The 16,609-nt window shown below is 32.9% G+C and overlaps 1 protein-coding gene across 5 annotated transcripts; it reads right to left on the reverse strand.

Moving 5' to 3' along the window:
- Nucleotides 1-201: 201 nt before the first annotated feature.
- On the reverse strand, nt 202-14,192 carry LOC129889883 (oxysterol-binding protein-related protein 2A). Of its 5 annotated transcripts, none has more exons than XM_055965345.1 (11): nt 13,278-14,189; nt 11,521-11,880; nt 6,638-6,731; nt 4,325-4,713; nt 3,405-3,560; nt 2,415-2,582; nt 2,170-2,310; nt 1,815-2,036; nt 1,590-1,700; nt 1,110-1,310; nt 202-724 (listed from the first exon to the last, which is right to left on the reverse strand). In XM_055965345.1, the coding sequence occupies exons 1-10, from the start codon at nt 13,635-13,637 to the stop codon at nt 1,131-1,133; spliced, it is 2,181 nt and encodes a 726-aa protein (XP_055821320.1). In that variant the 5' UTR covers nt 13,638-14,189; the 3' UTR covers nt 202-724; nt 1,110-1,130. The 5 variants fall into 5 exon arrangements, with proteins under 5 accessions (XP_055821320.1, XP_055821319.1, XP_055821323.1 ...); XM_055965344.1 differs by having other exon boundaries at nt 1,590-1,703; nt 13,278-14,187; XM_055965348.1 differs by lacking the exon at nt 13,278-14,189 and adding an exon at nt 12,977-13,021 and having other exon boundaries at nt 1,590-1,703.
- Nucleotides 14,193-16,609: the final 2,417 nt, after the last annotated feature.

The raw sequence follows: 16,609 nt of genomic DNA on the forward strand, positions 1-16,609 counted from the left end.
TATGTATTTACATAAAAAATTTATTTAATTTAAAAAATAGTAAAATTATAATTTCCGTAATATTCAATTCAAAATTATGTTTTAAATTACAATAATTAATTATTATTTATAAAATTATCATTTCCGTAATATTTATAATTGAATATCTAACAAGATGTTTCAAAAGGATAAATAACAAAAAAGCTTTAGAAAAACTTTGAATTTTTGGGTAAATGAGAATCCAGGAAGCTAGTTCTTTTGTGTATATCTCAACATGTGTAGCACTAATCTACATTAGGTCTTTACAAAAGCTATTTGTGCTCAGTTTACTTCTTTAGTACATCCACTTTTTTTTTTTGCTAATTTTTATTTTCAACAAAAAAAGTACAGATAATAATATTAACCTAAACTAATCCCTAGCCAAAGAAAAATGAAGCATAATGAAAATGGGATCAATTTCAACACAAAATATAAGCTTGATCAAAGCAGCTTGATGCATAGATCTAGTAAGAAACTTCTCACGTTTTTTGCTTCCATCGTTTGTCGACTCTTTGCAAGATTGTCTCTTCGTTCTGAAAAAAGCCTTCAGGATTCTGGATTGACTTTTATCAACCTCTGAGAACAATCTTTAAACTACTATAAATTCGGGCAGTCGCAGACTGACCACATACTCCCATCTGTCTATAGAATTCCCCGATAATACTCTGCTCAAGATGTTGTCCTTAATCTACAAATATTCAGGTTCCTGAAAAATGTGTACCAAATTGACTTTTGATGAGAAAACAGGCAGGGAAAATATAACAAGATTAGGTTTCTGGTTTACCGAGGCAGAGAGGAAATTTTTGAAGGTGTGATTTGGTATTAGGCCTAAATGTGTTCATATGATGGGAACAAAGATAAATGAGGTTACAACAAATGTGATATGAATCAGACAAGTATGTGTCAAGAAAGAAATTTGTCAAGATAACAGTGTTTGAAAAGGTAACAAGGTAACTAGAAGCGGAGCCTTGTCAAGGCACGAGTTGATCACGTAGCCATTCAGTTGTTTTCTAAAACGTATGTGAAAGTAATAGCCAGGAAATGGAAGTGTTAAAAGCACATAATTTAAGTAGAAAAGTAGTTTCTCAAACCTTTTATGCCTTCTAAAACCATCAGGATCCTTCAAAGGAGTTGAGGAGATCTTGATCAATCTCGCCAAAAATATTTGGGCAGCCATCCCAAGTAGACGTCTCCCTTGCCTCCCAGTAGCCACCCATGTACCGGAAAGTCCCATCTTCACCTTCTCTTTGAAACCATCGGGGTCTCCAACCATTCTCTTGTAATTTCCTGGACTGTAAGGAAAGAGAAACTGCTTTGTTAGACTAAAAAAATAAAGATTCATAAATTAATAATATTAGCTGAAAGTTTGCTATGTGACAATTTGAAGATTTTAGGAAACTTGAGAGGATTACAGGGCAAGTGGCAAACCCAAGGAGATGGCCAGACACACAAGAAGTCTGAGTTATCAGATTGACAACAATATTGCGGACTAAAGAAAGAACGATAAACAGTCAAAAAAAGAAAGTGTGCACAGAAATAAATGAGGAAGAATAGAGTGGAAGCAGACATACCATTCTCTGTCGTGTCTCTAACCGCAACTTCTCTGCATTTGCCTTGTCATATTCCCCATTCTCCAGATGTCGCTGATCAGGTCTGAGTCTTGAATCTGTAGGTGGGAGAATCTCCTTTATTCAAGATTAAACACGCAGATTAGACAGGTTATACACGACAATTAGCTGAACATAAAAGAGGAAATTGATCTTTCACATAAAAATTTCATTAACACTCTGTTGTACCTTAAGTCCTGGTGTTAATTCATTCAGTGTAATAGCAAAAGAAGACAAGTTGTATCGAGTGAGATTTGGGGGTGGATTATTCCTTGTCCACAATAAAAATGAATCAGATAAATCCTTAGGCTTGCTGGCCCATTCTCCATTGATATAGTACATGCTCTCGTTCCACTTTCCGAATAATGTAGAAACTTTCTTCCCAGAGACATCTTCAACAAATCCATAAACCTGTAGAGTTAGTTTGAATTTTGAATTATCCAGCCAACAGTACAACAAAATTTTAATGTATACACATATTAGTGTGTGGAGTAGTAGACAAAAATAAGACATTTGTTAAATTAGTTACAGGATTTCTCATTACCTGATGAGGATTACGCTCGATAATAGATGGCTCTTTGAACTTGAGCTTGCATGAGTACTGACGATTGCCACGTATATGCATTGTCCCATGATGATCACAATATATCTTACCAAGAATAAGATTGTAGATACTTGTTGTGACCTGAGGATATTAAAGTCTCGAATTAAACAAACAAAACAAGAACCTCAATAGGAACCAAACTATCTTTTTAAACTGCTCAATGATCATCATGACGTTCTGTCTACCTTGCTCCACTGGAAGATCTCCCCATCGTCGAATTCTAAGGTAAGTGTTCCAACAGGATCAACTTGAATTGATCTCCCCCAAAATTTTGACTTAAGATTACTGTCAGCCCAGAATTTCCATCCTCTACCTTCACAGTGACAGGCAATAAGTGTTGGGTGGTGACTAACCTGTTTCAAGAATTGGCTAATTACTATCATAAATATCAACTCATTCAATCAGATACTTAAATAAGAAATTCCAGCTTCAACGTCTCGTGTTCCAAATTCATTCTTTCTTCGGTAAGTTAAACTACCAAGTGCGCCTACTGATTTTTCATAGTAATTCACTTTGGTCGCAAAAGCTAAGAAAATCTAAGATGTTTTCTTTTGTTATCATTCTCTATATGATGTTCGTCTCTTTTATCATAAAAAGCTTCCCACAGAATAAGCTCCCTCAATAACATAAGATGTTTTCTTTTGTTATCATTCTCTAATATGATGTTTGTCTCTTTTACCATAAAAAAATTTCCACAGAATAAGCTCCCTTGATTACTTAAGAAAAGAAGTTGAAAAAGTAAATCCTCACATTTATAGAAACTTTACACGGAAAACAAACTGCAATGGAGTGACTTGACCGACCTAGCGTGTTGAAAATATGTCGTATCCTTCAATCTCAAATCATGTTATGTCCAATCCTAGAGACACTACTACAAAAATAAATAAATTCCATTCTATTATAGACAGTCTTTTCTGGAAACATAACCGATGCAAATGGTGTAAGATCTGATATGTGTACATCCAGTTTTTGCAAATTCTTAATGTAATATGAAGAAGCTGTTTGAATTAGCCGTAGTCATATGACATGCTTTTATGGGTACGATTTGATTGACGACAAACCAAGTTTTGCTAACAAAATAGTACTGCAAGGGGAAGTTGCATGCCCAGATATAAACCTAGTATTTCTAGAATCAATTCAATATATAACAGCACCATATATTCTTGATAAAATACCTTCTCCGAGAAAAACCGGATTCCTTTTTCAGGAAAATCAGCTTCATAGGTTTCTCCAAGCAAAGGATTGAAAGGTTTACAATTCCGGCCTTCAGTTGAAGCATAACCAGACACAGCAAAAGCAGCAACGTTTAGAATTCTTAAAAGACTGTTCCCCTGGAAGAGCAAGACAATTCAAATGATGATCAACATAAAGCTAAACATCTAACCAAGAATTGCTCTACACCATGTAAATATAATTGGAAAAAAACTCGAAGAAGCCTGCTCCTAGTGAGAGATAGCAAGTTTATATAAACCTTTAGGGGGGAAAAACAGACAGGAATGAAAGCAACAGTTATGCTTTAGTACCACGTACAAAGTTATAAATTCGGCTCATACACGCAATATCAAGTTTTGAGCCATAGCTGTCATGTGAGGACTATTATATTATCTGAATAAGAGTATAACTTGTGTTGTTCATCAAAACAAAAGATTATAACTTATGTTCTGAAACAATTATTCCAAAAATGTGTGTTCTGACAAACAAATTATACCTAGCAATTAAGAGTTGGCATCTTTGCAGTCTAGAAGTATACAAGCAATGACTGCCCTAACAAAAGAAGATTCACTAATTACATTCCTTTTTTTTTCTTTTGATAGAATGATTAAAAGGGAGATAGTAGATAGACCTTTTCTGCGCCTCCCAATACCTAAACATTTATCTGACAGAAAAACTCCAAGTGTACTTGTTTTACTACTTGAATGAGATATGTGGCAAGTAACAAATTAGCTGAATAGAATTCAAGCAATATCAACTTCATGTAATCATTTTATTTAGAAAAGCCTGATAAGCACCTTCTAGAGTAGAAAGCAAGAAGGTAAACACAAATGCCAAGTCATGTTCTCGTAGTAACAAGAGGTGAAGGTATTAAAGATCGTACCGATTTTCCATGTTCATATGCTCTATCTAGAAGATATGAGTACTCTAAATCTTCAAAGCACTTTTGCAGGGAGGAAATTGGCTCATTGAAATACACTGGCAGGCAAACTCGAGTTAGATCTTTCCCGACATTGTCTTTGATCATAGCCCAAAGACTGACCCCTTTCTCTTTTTCAACTGGATCTGGAAGCTTCGTTCTGCGTACAACTTGTGCACGCACAGATGCATCAATGGTATTGTTTTCCATGTTGTCCCCAACTACTGACCCACCAGATATATGAAGTTCAGAAAAGCATTCATTTGCGTCAAGATAGTTGGCTTCCTCTTCATCTGACGCTTCATCAAGCTCTTGCTTCTCAATATCATCAGACGATTCAGTTGTACTATATTCTGAAATGAAATGTATGAGGTCAAATGATGTGCATACACCCAACACTCTTCCACATAACAGTTTGTACCTCTTTGACTAAGAAAACATAAATCTCCGAACTGAAAGGTTCTCATCCCTTATTGAGATGTTTTACCAAAGGCTAACAGAAGTTTGCCGGAGTCATGTACAGCTTTCAAAGTTCAAACAACAACAACAACCCAGTGAAATCCCACAACGTGGGGTCTGGGAAGGGTAAATTGTACTCAGACCTTACTCCTACCAAGGTAGGACGGCTGTTTCTGGGAGACCCTCGGCTCAATAAAGCATAAAAAGACGTTAGATAAAGATAAGAAGTTAAGAGGTTAATAAGTTCAAAGCGATATGAAAAGGCAAATAACGGGAGCGCTACAAATAAAATAGAGTAATCAAAGTACGAAAAGTAAGGAAAGTACGGAAAGTACTAGATAATAGCAGACATCAGTGAACAAGAAATTATAGTGTGCTAAAGAGTCTACTAATACGATAGACTACCGTGACTATGTTAAGTTATTCAAAGTTCAAACATTTTAAGTTATTCAAAATTCTACATTTTAACATACTAAGCACCTTTAAACGAGAAAAATGCTTCTCAATGGTCCACTGAGATAAAGCCCTGTGGATTATGGATATATCTATTTAGGTCTATTATCATGATTCTTTGGTGGTGTCCATAACTGATTTAGCTGGCCAACAAATCATCAAAATATATTTGCCCAACTTTTATTTCACCATTCCAACATCCAGAAATTATAATTGAAAAATATTGACAAGGAATAGTGCAGACAGAGTTGATCTTTTGATAAATAGATAAAAGCAGGCACAGCCTTGTAGTAGGCTGTTATTGGGCTCAGTGCATATATATGAGAAAGTGAAATGGTAATTGGGACAACTATTAGATTCTGCGTGCAAACATCTGATGTCTCCGCCTCATAACAATTGATAATGTTTCAGCACAGCCAGCTTCAGTAATTCTTCTCCGAAATATTGCAAGACTCTTAATCTATTATTGCCTTGGTACAATCAGGAAAAGGAAATGCCCCAAAAAATCTTAATTATATGTCACTTACCCAATTTCGGGATGTTCCAAAATCCGTGACATTATTCCACTAATAATATTACTCTTACATAACTTTCGCACCTTTAAAAAATTCAAAAACATATAAATATTCCAATTTCAAACTTAAAAGTAATGTTTTCGGTGCCAAACTAACTTTTCAATCATTACTCAAATATTTATTCCCCTACCACTAAATACAATAAATATTTTAAACTACAATCTTAAACTCTATGTTCGTCAAACAATGTCATATAAAATGTGATACGAGCATAAATCAATTCTAGAAAGAGTGTATTTCAGCAGGGGAGTATGAGAATCAATTCAAAGAAGTTACACTTATTTGAAGCCACTAAAATTATGCCAATATTCAACGGATATTCCAGTTCTATTAATATACAAGATAAGTTCAGCATCTTGAACATATGATGTGAGGTACAGCAACTGAAACTATTTTAGTGATGTGTGGCAGAATTCCAGTACATCATAAGCAAGAGAAATTGTGAAAACCTGGAGCAAATAATTTGCTGAATCCCTATCTCTTTACAACTACAACGAATGTCAGCATAATGAAGTGAAATAGAGCTGACAATGAGGCCGTAAATCAGATAGTATTAGCAGAACAACTAGCATTTCTGCTGCAATATGCTTAACGAAAGGGATTATGAGTGGAAGATAACCTCAAAACTTTCACTCATTCAAATTAGTTCATCTGATATCATAGGCCTAATGTGCAACGATTTGTCAAAAGTTGAAGAAACTTGTAAGGGAAATATATTTTTGTTTGTGTGTTTTGCTTACTTAATTGTACTTGTACAGGTAGAAGTAGATGAAGTATATGTATAACATACCGCTGTACTTGCCACGTCCTAAACTGGAAAATTGCTTCATCAGTTGGAATGAACCATCGTGAACCCCGGAAGCTTCACCTTCGATATTAGCTGCCTTCAGAAGCAAAACTTATGCAATTTAGAGATAGTGGAGCTCATTTTACAGAAATATGCAAATCATCGAAGCAAAGTTAGTTAACTCATGTAACATGACTGCATCAAAATTTATATGGATCAGAAGTCCAGAACAATACTGTGTATTCAACTTAAAAAGGAATTCGTGCAGATGAATAAATTCAGTAATATGACAAACCCAACTTATTCATCCTGCAATGCGACCTCACTGAAATATTTCACAAGTTTTAAACTAAAGAATCACATAACTGACAAAGTTTCACAGTTATATGTGCAGAAAGCTCATGAAAATAAAGAGAGGCTATAGAAAGGTAGAGAAAACCTGTCTGGAAAATAGATCTGCGTGGTGCCTAAAATATGTCACACAAACAGAATCTTATAATTTGAGATGACTGTGTGTCGAACTTATATATGAATGACATAACCTTGGGAAACTGCCAGTCAATTTTCCTCTCCTTTTTTCCCCCCCCAAATAAAGAACACTGGTAGTCAATTATTAAAAGAGAATCTGCAACAGTCTTCCAAATTTATTCTGAAGCAGTGAGCTGGTCATTATAGATAAAGATGTTTTATGTTAACAGAAAATCAAAATATGATGGCTGAAATGGAGAATTGCTACAAGATGTTATGTAATAGAAGGACATGAAATACGCGTTAAACTAAAAGGCAAGTTCTGTAAAACAGCTATTCCGTGTGTGAGAAATATAAGAGAAAAATATTATTGAATTGTGTATCTACATTATTACACAGAGCCCCTATTTATAGACACTACAATACAATCCTTTACCAAGTAGAATACTATTTACTATTTCTATTCCAACTACTATTCCTATTTCTATTCCTATTCTAAGTAGGATTGTATATACCTATTCCTATAACATTCCCCCTCAAGCTAGTGCATACAAGTCATATGTACCTAGCTTGTTACAAATGTAATTAATACCAGGACAGATGAGGGGCTTGGTGAGATATCTGCAAGTTGATCGCTCGACTTCACAAAATTGATAGTCAATCTCAATGTGCTTAGTCTTCTCATGAAATATTGAATTTGATGTATAATGCCAGTCAATCTCAATGTGCTTAGTCTTCTCATGAAATACTAAATTTGATGCATATGTCGATAAAACACAGAGTGATAAATTCTTGAATTGCAGTGTTGAACTTCCCAAACCAAATTTGAGAAGACTGTTTCACACCATAGAGTGACTTACACAATCGACATACAAGGCTAGCAGACTCCCTTTGAGCAACAAAATCAGGTGGTTGGTCTATATAGACTTCTTCCTCAAGATTCTCGTAGAGAAAAACATTATTACTGTCCAGCTAATTAAAAAGGTCAATGGAGAACAACAACCATAGATAGAAAAAAGGGACATATTCTATTTTAGCCACAGGAGAGAAAATATCACTCTAATCGAACTCAAATATCTGAGTATATCCTCCTTTTTTTTTGGCAAAAGTAATCTGAAACTTGGGTCGGGCATAAAATACCGAAAATTGAATTACCGAACCGAACCGGCTATTTTAGTATTCGGTAATTCGATAATTCGGTAATTCGGTTCGGTATTCGGTACTGAAATATAAAATTTGATATTTCGGTTTCGGTATTTCGATTTTGGTTTTTGGGAAATACAGAATACCGATTTTTTATTTTTTTTACAACAAAAAAAGTGGAAAAAAAAAGAAGAAAAATTACCAAAAAGAGAAGAGTTTAGTAAGAGGAAACTATCCCATTTTTTCATTTCCCTTACCATTTTCATTTCAACTTTCCCACGTTTACAGCATACTATATGCACACTTTCAAACACGTACATTATGGATAACTGCTAAAATTTAAATTCATGTACATGTAAAAATTATAAATTTTAATTTCAAATTTATGCAATTGGTTAAGAATTCCAATTTCACTTTGCATGATTCACCACGTCAGTTATATACACAAACTGTTTGGTAGTTATATTGAAAACCAAAAAATTCCAACTCTTTCATATCTTTGTAGGAACTAATTAATAATTAGTGCAGTAATGTAGAGATTTTGGATAATTCAAAGAAAAACATATGTATAAAAATTATGTGTGATATATTAGAGATTTTTGTTTTCACTCTTTTTCATCATTTTTATTACATGGTAATATTTTTTTTCTTCTGTATCTATTCATAAATTATTTTCTCTTTGTTTACGATGTATCATTTTTCCTCCGTAGAATGTGGCTTCAGAGCAATTTCGGTTTCAGTATTCGGTAAGTTAAAATGCATATATTACTTAATTATGGTGTAGTAATAAAAATATAAGTTAAGATGTATTCTTTAGGTTAATTTAAATATTAAATGTGGATAAATTTTTATTGTACATTAACTATTAAAAAAATATGGTATAAAATATATGGAATGACTCAAAATCAAGAGATGACTAGATTTTAAACAAGAAAGTCACCGTGAAACTGGCAGGAACATGCTCATGCGCTTGATTATTAGATTTGATGGCTGAAAGTGGTTACAATCTGAGAAATAACATTATATGGGTCGGAATGATGGCATGACCCTACTAAGAAAGAGAATGATATGGGTAGGATCGGAATGATGGCACGAGCTTACTGAAAACTAGAAATTATATAGGTTGGGTCGGAATGATGGCATGACCCTACTGAGAAAGAGAATGATATGGGTAGGGTCGGAATGATAGCACGAGCTTACTGGAAAATAGAAATTATATAGGTTGGGTCGAAATGATGGCACGGCCCTATACAAATAAGAAATTAATCATCGAAAAAATGGCACGGTGCTATGCAAATCAGATATGAAAAAGTAGTTACTGAAAAGATGACACGATGCTACACAAATCGAATATGAGAAAGTAGTTACTGGAAAGATGGCACAATGCTACACAAATCGAATATGAGAAAGTAGTCGCCGAAAACATGGCACGGTGCTACACAAATAAGATATAAAAAAGTAGTCACTGGAATGATGCACGGTGCTACACAAATCAGATATGAGAAAGTAGTCCGAAAAAATGCACGGTACTACGCAAATTAAATATGAAATAGTAATCACCAGAAAGATGCACAGTGCTACACAAATTAGATATGAGAAAATAGTCACCGAAAAGATACACGATGACCCCGACTTTTGCTAACATAATCATTGGCCAGGCGGGCGGCATATATGGGTAATAGCCGCCCGCCGGCAACGGAAGTTCTTTGATTCTCTACCAAGATCGTAGAGGCTCTGATACCAAGTGAGAAATATAAGAGAAAAATATTATTGAATTGTGTATCTATATTATTACACAGAGCCCCTATTTATAGACACTACAATACAATCCTTTACCAAGTAGGATACTATTTACTATTTCTATTCCTACTACTATTCTTATTTCTATTTCTATTCTAAGTAGGATTGTATATATCTATTCCTATAACACCGTGTAAGACCAGCAATGTTATATGGAAGTGAATTTGGGTTGTTATGGGTCGTTTGGTGTGAGGGATAAAAACAAATAATCTTGGGATAAAATAATAGTCTCGGGATAAAATTTTGGTGTTTTGTTTGGTTGTCAAGTTTGGGATAACTTATCCCACCATTTATACCATAGTGATGGGATAAGTTATCTCATATACATGGTGGGATAAGTTTTTCTAGGATAGCTAATCCCAAGATAATTAATCCTGGGATAACTTATTTCCGACCAAACGACCCCTTAAAGTCCAACACATCCACTGAGTGTTGCAGAGATGCAGATGCTAAGATAGATGTGAAGTCATACAGGATTAAAAGTAAACACATTCAGCAAAGGGTGCGGGTAGCACGCTTCAATGATAAAATGAGAGAAATTCGCTTAAAATGATTTGGTCATATCCTTCATTAACCTTCAGATGCACCTGTATGTAGGAGTTAAGCCTAGGTGAATGAACGTATTAAAAAGGTAACAAGGTAGACCTAACAACAAACGGAAAAAGGTTATCTCAAAAGACCAACAACTTCTTAGAAGCATATGTACCTAGCAAAAATAGGACACAAGGGAAGAACAAAAGATTGTACAATTTGGGAATATATTTTAGTCATATCAGTAAGTTTAGTCGTTTACTTTAGGTCTCATGTTTTCTAGAAGCTCTCTAATCCTATCAGAAATTTATATGCTAGTGAAAATATAAATGATTTCTAGTGCTTGCTGTTTATATTTAGTAATATAATCATTGATCTAAAGTGAAATTAAATTCAACAACATGGTCAGTGAGAATAGCCAACCCAACTTGATTGGGATTGAAATGTAATTGTTATTGTTATTCACAATGAGTCGGAGAAACCCGTTAGGTGCAATCGGCATTCATCTTGAGAAGACACAAACCTTTATAAGGGGGCCATAGAGGTAACAAAAAGTATCACAACTGTAGTTAAAAGTCACAACGACAATGTGTTTTGAAACCTTTGTTTCTAATATGACTAGAGAATTCTAAACATTATAATCTAAGCCACTAAGGATCTTATTCTAAGATGATCCAGAAATCATATTACCAAGATAATACAGAGAGGACTTTCTCATGACATTAGCTTAGCTTTAACCAAAATCACTGGAAAACCAAACTTCTATGTTACTTCAGATAGTTTCAGAACGTTTAGTCACAGATTCAAATCCAACGATATTTAGAGAAATGAATATTCCTAGTAAAATCGAATCAAAAGCATTAAGCTATATTCCTTACTAATTTGCATGAACTGGTTCCATTCACTTCAACATGTAAATTATGAGGAGAATATAATAAAGTTACCTCCAACTGTCTCAATGTGTCGATCAAATTGGAGCGCTCCTCACAAAGACTTTTAAGTTGTCCTTTTATTTCTGAAAACTCCGATAGCATGATCTGCTCACAGTCCTGGACAAGTCCCTCACCAATGCCTTCTTCAAGCAACCGGTTTTTCAATCTTTCAGTAGATATAGATACATCATTTTGCAAAAGGTTGAGATTATCATTCAAAGGTCTCAACTGAAAAAGATTTCTTGTTGATATCAAAGCTTCTATCCACGCAGCCCGTTCTTTCTTTGAATGCGTCCTCAAATGAAGAGACTTGGTAGCAGTAAATATGTAGAATCGCCTATTATCAGACCTGCTCTCACGGAATGATGACACCTGTAAGGAATCCACCCAATAATCTCTAGGTTAAATGAAAAAGCAATTTTTACATCGAATGTGTTTGGTACGACGTAAATCATTGTCTTGAAAAAAAAATCTTGGAAATGTTTGGTCGTTGAGGGAATATATTTTTGGAAAAAAAAAAGGATTGCCGTAGAAAATAATATTATTACCAAATCAGAGAGTGCTTTGGTGAAACACTTTTTGTAATAAACATTAATAATTGTGGTTAGAGCAAGTTCTATAAAGTTAAAAATCAAACAAGTTTTATGGAAAATGACTTATGTCAATAAGTGAAGGAAGTCATTTTCCTCAAATTGATAGAAAGTAGTTTCCTTCGAAATATCTTCCGTAAACTACAACAACATACACGGTGTAATCCATAAGTAGGGTTTGAGGAGGGTAAATCATGAAAAAATACTATAAAAAGCATGATAAAGCATTCTGAAGAGAAAAAAAGGGTAACTAAATTTCTACTGCTCCAAATATAGGGGTCAAAATATCTAGGGAATGAAAGAAAGAAAGTCACTGCTAGTCTAGTAGACAACTGGTAATGTCATTATAGGAGAGAACATATTGATATAAGATAAAGATATATCAAGACAACCTATAACAAATATCATGAGAGCTGACAGACCAACACACCAAAGAAACCAAGTTCTACCAGCAATTGTAGAAGAACAACATCCTTTCCCAGTTTCCCTTATTCTCTCCTCAAAATAATGAAGTTTTCAATGAACTCTCAAGTCATACTAAACCTCTAAAGAAAAAGTATAAAATACAAACATGATAACTACAAGTACACGAGAAAATAAGTTAAGAGATAGAAAGAGAATTCACTATTCTTTTGGTTGTTAGCTACTATTACAACTAATATTTTTAATGAAGAAAAGAACATAACTTTCAACCCCACTTTTCCACAACCATTCATCTTGTAACAGCAAAGAAAAGGAAAGAAACTCATCAAGGAAGATGACAAATGGATCACTTCCAAGTTAATTCAATGACAAACATGAAGAAAAAAAGTTCTGATTTTTATGAAGAACAAGAAAACCACCCAAAAAAGTGACAATGTTTGTCATAGTTTTTTTACCATAAACGTAGGTCTACTAGAAAAGATGAGTCTTTTTAGCCTTATTGTGGCCTATAACTCTCTCCCATTTTCTTTCACCTGCTGATGTGACCCACTATGAATTAACAACCACTCAAATTGCACTGTAAAAACCTCCAACTATGAGTAAAACAAACAAACTAATTCATTAACCATCGGACAATTGGAAAAAAATGGATCAAAAATGGCTCAGATATCTAAACAATCAAAGTAATTATCTGAAATTCAAGATTTGCTTATTGAAGAACCCAAAACCAAAAACACCATTTTTTTCCCTTTGTACCTTGAGATGAACAATGCCGACGGATTTCCCATGTTTCCGGCGACTGGGGTTACCGGCGGGGAGATTACCGATAAGCCTGATGTCATCTCCGTCTAGATGGTCTGGCCGGCGATTCTTGGAATAAGAAAGTATTCCATTCCGGAGAGTAAACCACCGGGATCTCCATCCTTTATGGTAATTTGTCCACTTGTACAAGATTCCGGCGACTCCAGCAACATCGGATCCTCCAGCATTAGTGTCAGATCCAGAGTAAACTACAGCGGAGCCTGTCCGTAACAACGTCGGCTCCGGCGACTGGTCTCCGATCTCCGGTGTCTCTAATGTTATACAACAGAGTGGATGCATTTCCCTTACACGCATTTTGATCGCCCCCAACCGAACTCCCCAATTTTTTCAATTGAACTAAAGATCAATCCACATTTGAAAATTCAAAGCAAATTTACAACACCCACATGGTATTTTACATGTATCTATACAGAGGATGTGTTGTATAAACATGAAAGTATAGAAAAAATGGATTTTGGGTTTTGAAGAAAGACCTGAAAATGGCTTGAAAAATGGAACCAAGGGAATATTCTTGAAGTTAGAGAAAAGAAAAAAAATTAGTAAGTATAAAAAAATTGAGTCTTTATGGTTATATAATAAAAATAGAGTTGTGGGGAAAGTAGGAAACTATATAATATGCTGAAAACAAGGGTATTAAGGAAGTGGCAAAATGGTAATTTCCATTAACACCATTGAAGTATTATTACTATGCAGAAGAGAAAAAAAACGGTGGTATTTTTACTAGTCGCAGCGGCGTAAGGAGGCGGAGGACGGCGGCAGGATGAACGGAGAAGGCGAAGATCAATATTGAAGATGGAGAAAGAAAGAAGTTTGATGGGGTTTTAAAATGCCACTTATAGTCCTTTGTAATCATCTGTCTTGTCTAAAATATTTTTCAGCTGATGGATTTTTCCTATTTTCTCATCCCATTAAAGAGAATTTTCACCAAACCAATAATATAAAATACTCAGCTTTGAATTATTACGTCTTATTTTATAATACAGTATAGTATATTGTATTATTTTTTATCGTTATATAATATTATGTATTAATAATTTGAATAATAAAATTTAAAAAAAAATAGGGTATGTGATAGAGTCACTATAAAAGATAGGATAAAAAATAAAATAAAATTATTAAATATTAAATAAAAATAAAATGAGAAGGTAATGATCACACCAATCGCCATTATATAAAATGAGATTCTTTTATTATTATCAAATAATAAATTTAATCAATATAATATAATAAAATTTAAATAATAATAAAATAAATATTATATTTAATATAATACAATACAATACAACAGTAACAACCATCCCAACAAGGTATTAAAATTATGAACCATAATAATTATGGAATACCAGTTAATTGAAAGTTGTAAAACAAAAAAGAGAGAGAGAGAGAGAGTGCAAATAGTGAGTTAGTGACTATCACGAACCATTAATAAATAAATAAACAATTGATTACATTTTGTAAAATTGAGCATCATTTTTTTTTGTTTTTAGAAAAAAGATAAATGGAGTGGTTTGAGTTTTAAAATAGAAATATAAATCTCCTTCAAGAATAGACTATCTAAAAAATAGAACAATGAGTACACGTCTATCATAAATTAACAAATTAATGGGGCAAGAGTTATGTTGATATTATTAGTAATTTGAGAATTTAAGAATTAGTGATGTGCGTTTCAAATTAAAAATCGTATTAATTTTATATGAATAATTTATCTTTTAAATAATTATTATATATGGTATTATTTATTCAAGAATTTAATATATACATAAGTCACTTTCAAATGATTTACTAAAACGATTACATTTTGGACCTTTTTTATAAAAAATTACTAACAATTAATTAATTAGGGTTTCAAATAAACAAAAGTATACTAATAATAACATGCCTAATTTGTACTAGTTGATATGATTCTATAATATATATAAGCAATGAAGCATGACTATTTTGAAACCTGAATATAATGACCCTTAAACTTATTATAATGTTGGTTCAAAGAAAGCCTACTATTATAAGAAACGAGTTAAGCTTAACTTATCGGATTAATATTAAAATCATGCTTAAAATAATGGCTTAATTAGGACAAAACAGCCAACAAACGACTTTCTATAATATGGTTTTAATTCCACTCGATAAGATTTGTATATATCCAAAATTAGTTTTGTCAATATACCCATTATGAATCGTGATGAAAGGATTAATTATTAATTCGAATAATAGTACATATATGTTTCACAACATAAAAATAGATATAAAATTTTATAAAACAAGCTTACTTACTAATAAAGAGACAAGAAAAATAGATATAAAATTCTAATATACAACAGCTAAAATAAATTTGAAAAATATATAATGTCTGTTTAAAAAATATGTATAGAATTTTTTGAATTTAAAATCTAAAAAGGAACACATTTTTTTTCAGTAGATAGGAAGAGAAAGATATTAGTCATTTTTCTCGAATTGGGTTTATCTTAAGACATTTGACAATTTTTAAAATATAAAAAATCAACCATTATTTATTCAAATCGACCTTTACTGTTTTAATTTGTAAAGTGTTAATTAAGCATGATGTTTAAGAAAAAATAAAGTAAAATAACTTGGATGAATATTCTTATGATTGAGTTGTCAAATGTACTTTTTTTAAAGTGTGAAAATTTCAAAAGATAAATAGTAGGGAATGATTGAAGTCCTAGATATACTAAAATGCCAATGGAAAATCTTTAACATAAACTTTATATATTATCAGTTCTTTTTCCCCGTTTTCCACTTAATGTTTGCAGGTATTTGTGTAAAATTTTTATTATATTCGAATTACGCATTACAGTATTAATTTTGAAAGCAATGCTCCTAACTGAATTTATTTTTTTTATATTCAAAAGTCAAATTCAAAACTTTTTATTAATGTCATATATTATCGATTCTAATGAAACCATTAATGCTTTTTTTTTCTTCTTGTTTTTCCACTTGGTTGGATTAACAAGCAAGCTGAGTTTTGAATGGTTCTTGCTTCAAAGACTAGAAAGGACTAAGAGAAGATATTCTTCGAGCCGCCTTCATTTCTTTTCTTATACTCAGATATTTGTTTGAAATTTGACTAATTTAAATTTATAAAAAAAATTATTTTACAGGGTAAAAAATTTTTTATTCAAAGTAACTTTATACTTATGATTCGAACTCGAAATCTCTTATTATAAATAAAAAAATATTTATCATTCTTCCCCAAGCTTAGCCCAAAAAAAGAAATCACAAGGTGAAATTTTCCGAGTCGTTTCGAT

The sequence above is a fragment of the Solanum dulcamara genome, chromosome 5, assembly GCF_947179165.1.
Source record: "Solanum dulcamara chromosome 5, daSolDulc1.2, whole genome shotgun sequence".
Taxonomy (NCBI): Eukaryota; Viridiplantae; Streptophyta; class Magnoliopsida; order Solanales; family Solanaceae; genus Solanum; species Solanum dulcamara.

Coding starts and splice junctions, on each gene's coding strand:
- LOC129889883 (XM_055965344.1), bottom strand. CDS start 13,637: ATGCGTGTAAGGGAAATGCATCCACTCTGTTGTATAACATTAGAGACA. Junction 6,732..11,520: donor ACACATTGAGACAGTTGGAG/GTAACTTTATTA, acceptor TTGCTTCTGAAG/GCAGCTAATATCGAAGGTGA. Junction 3,561..4,324: donor CATATGAACATGGAAAATCG/GTACGATCTTTA, acceptor TTGCTCTTCCAG/GGGAACAGTCTTTTAAGAAT.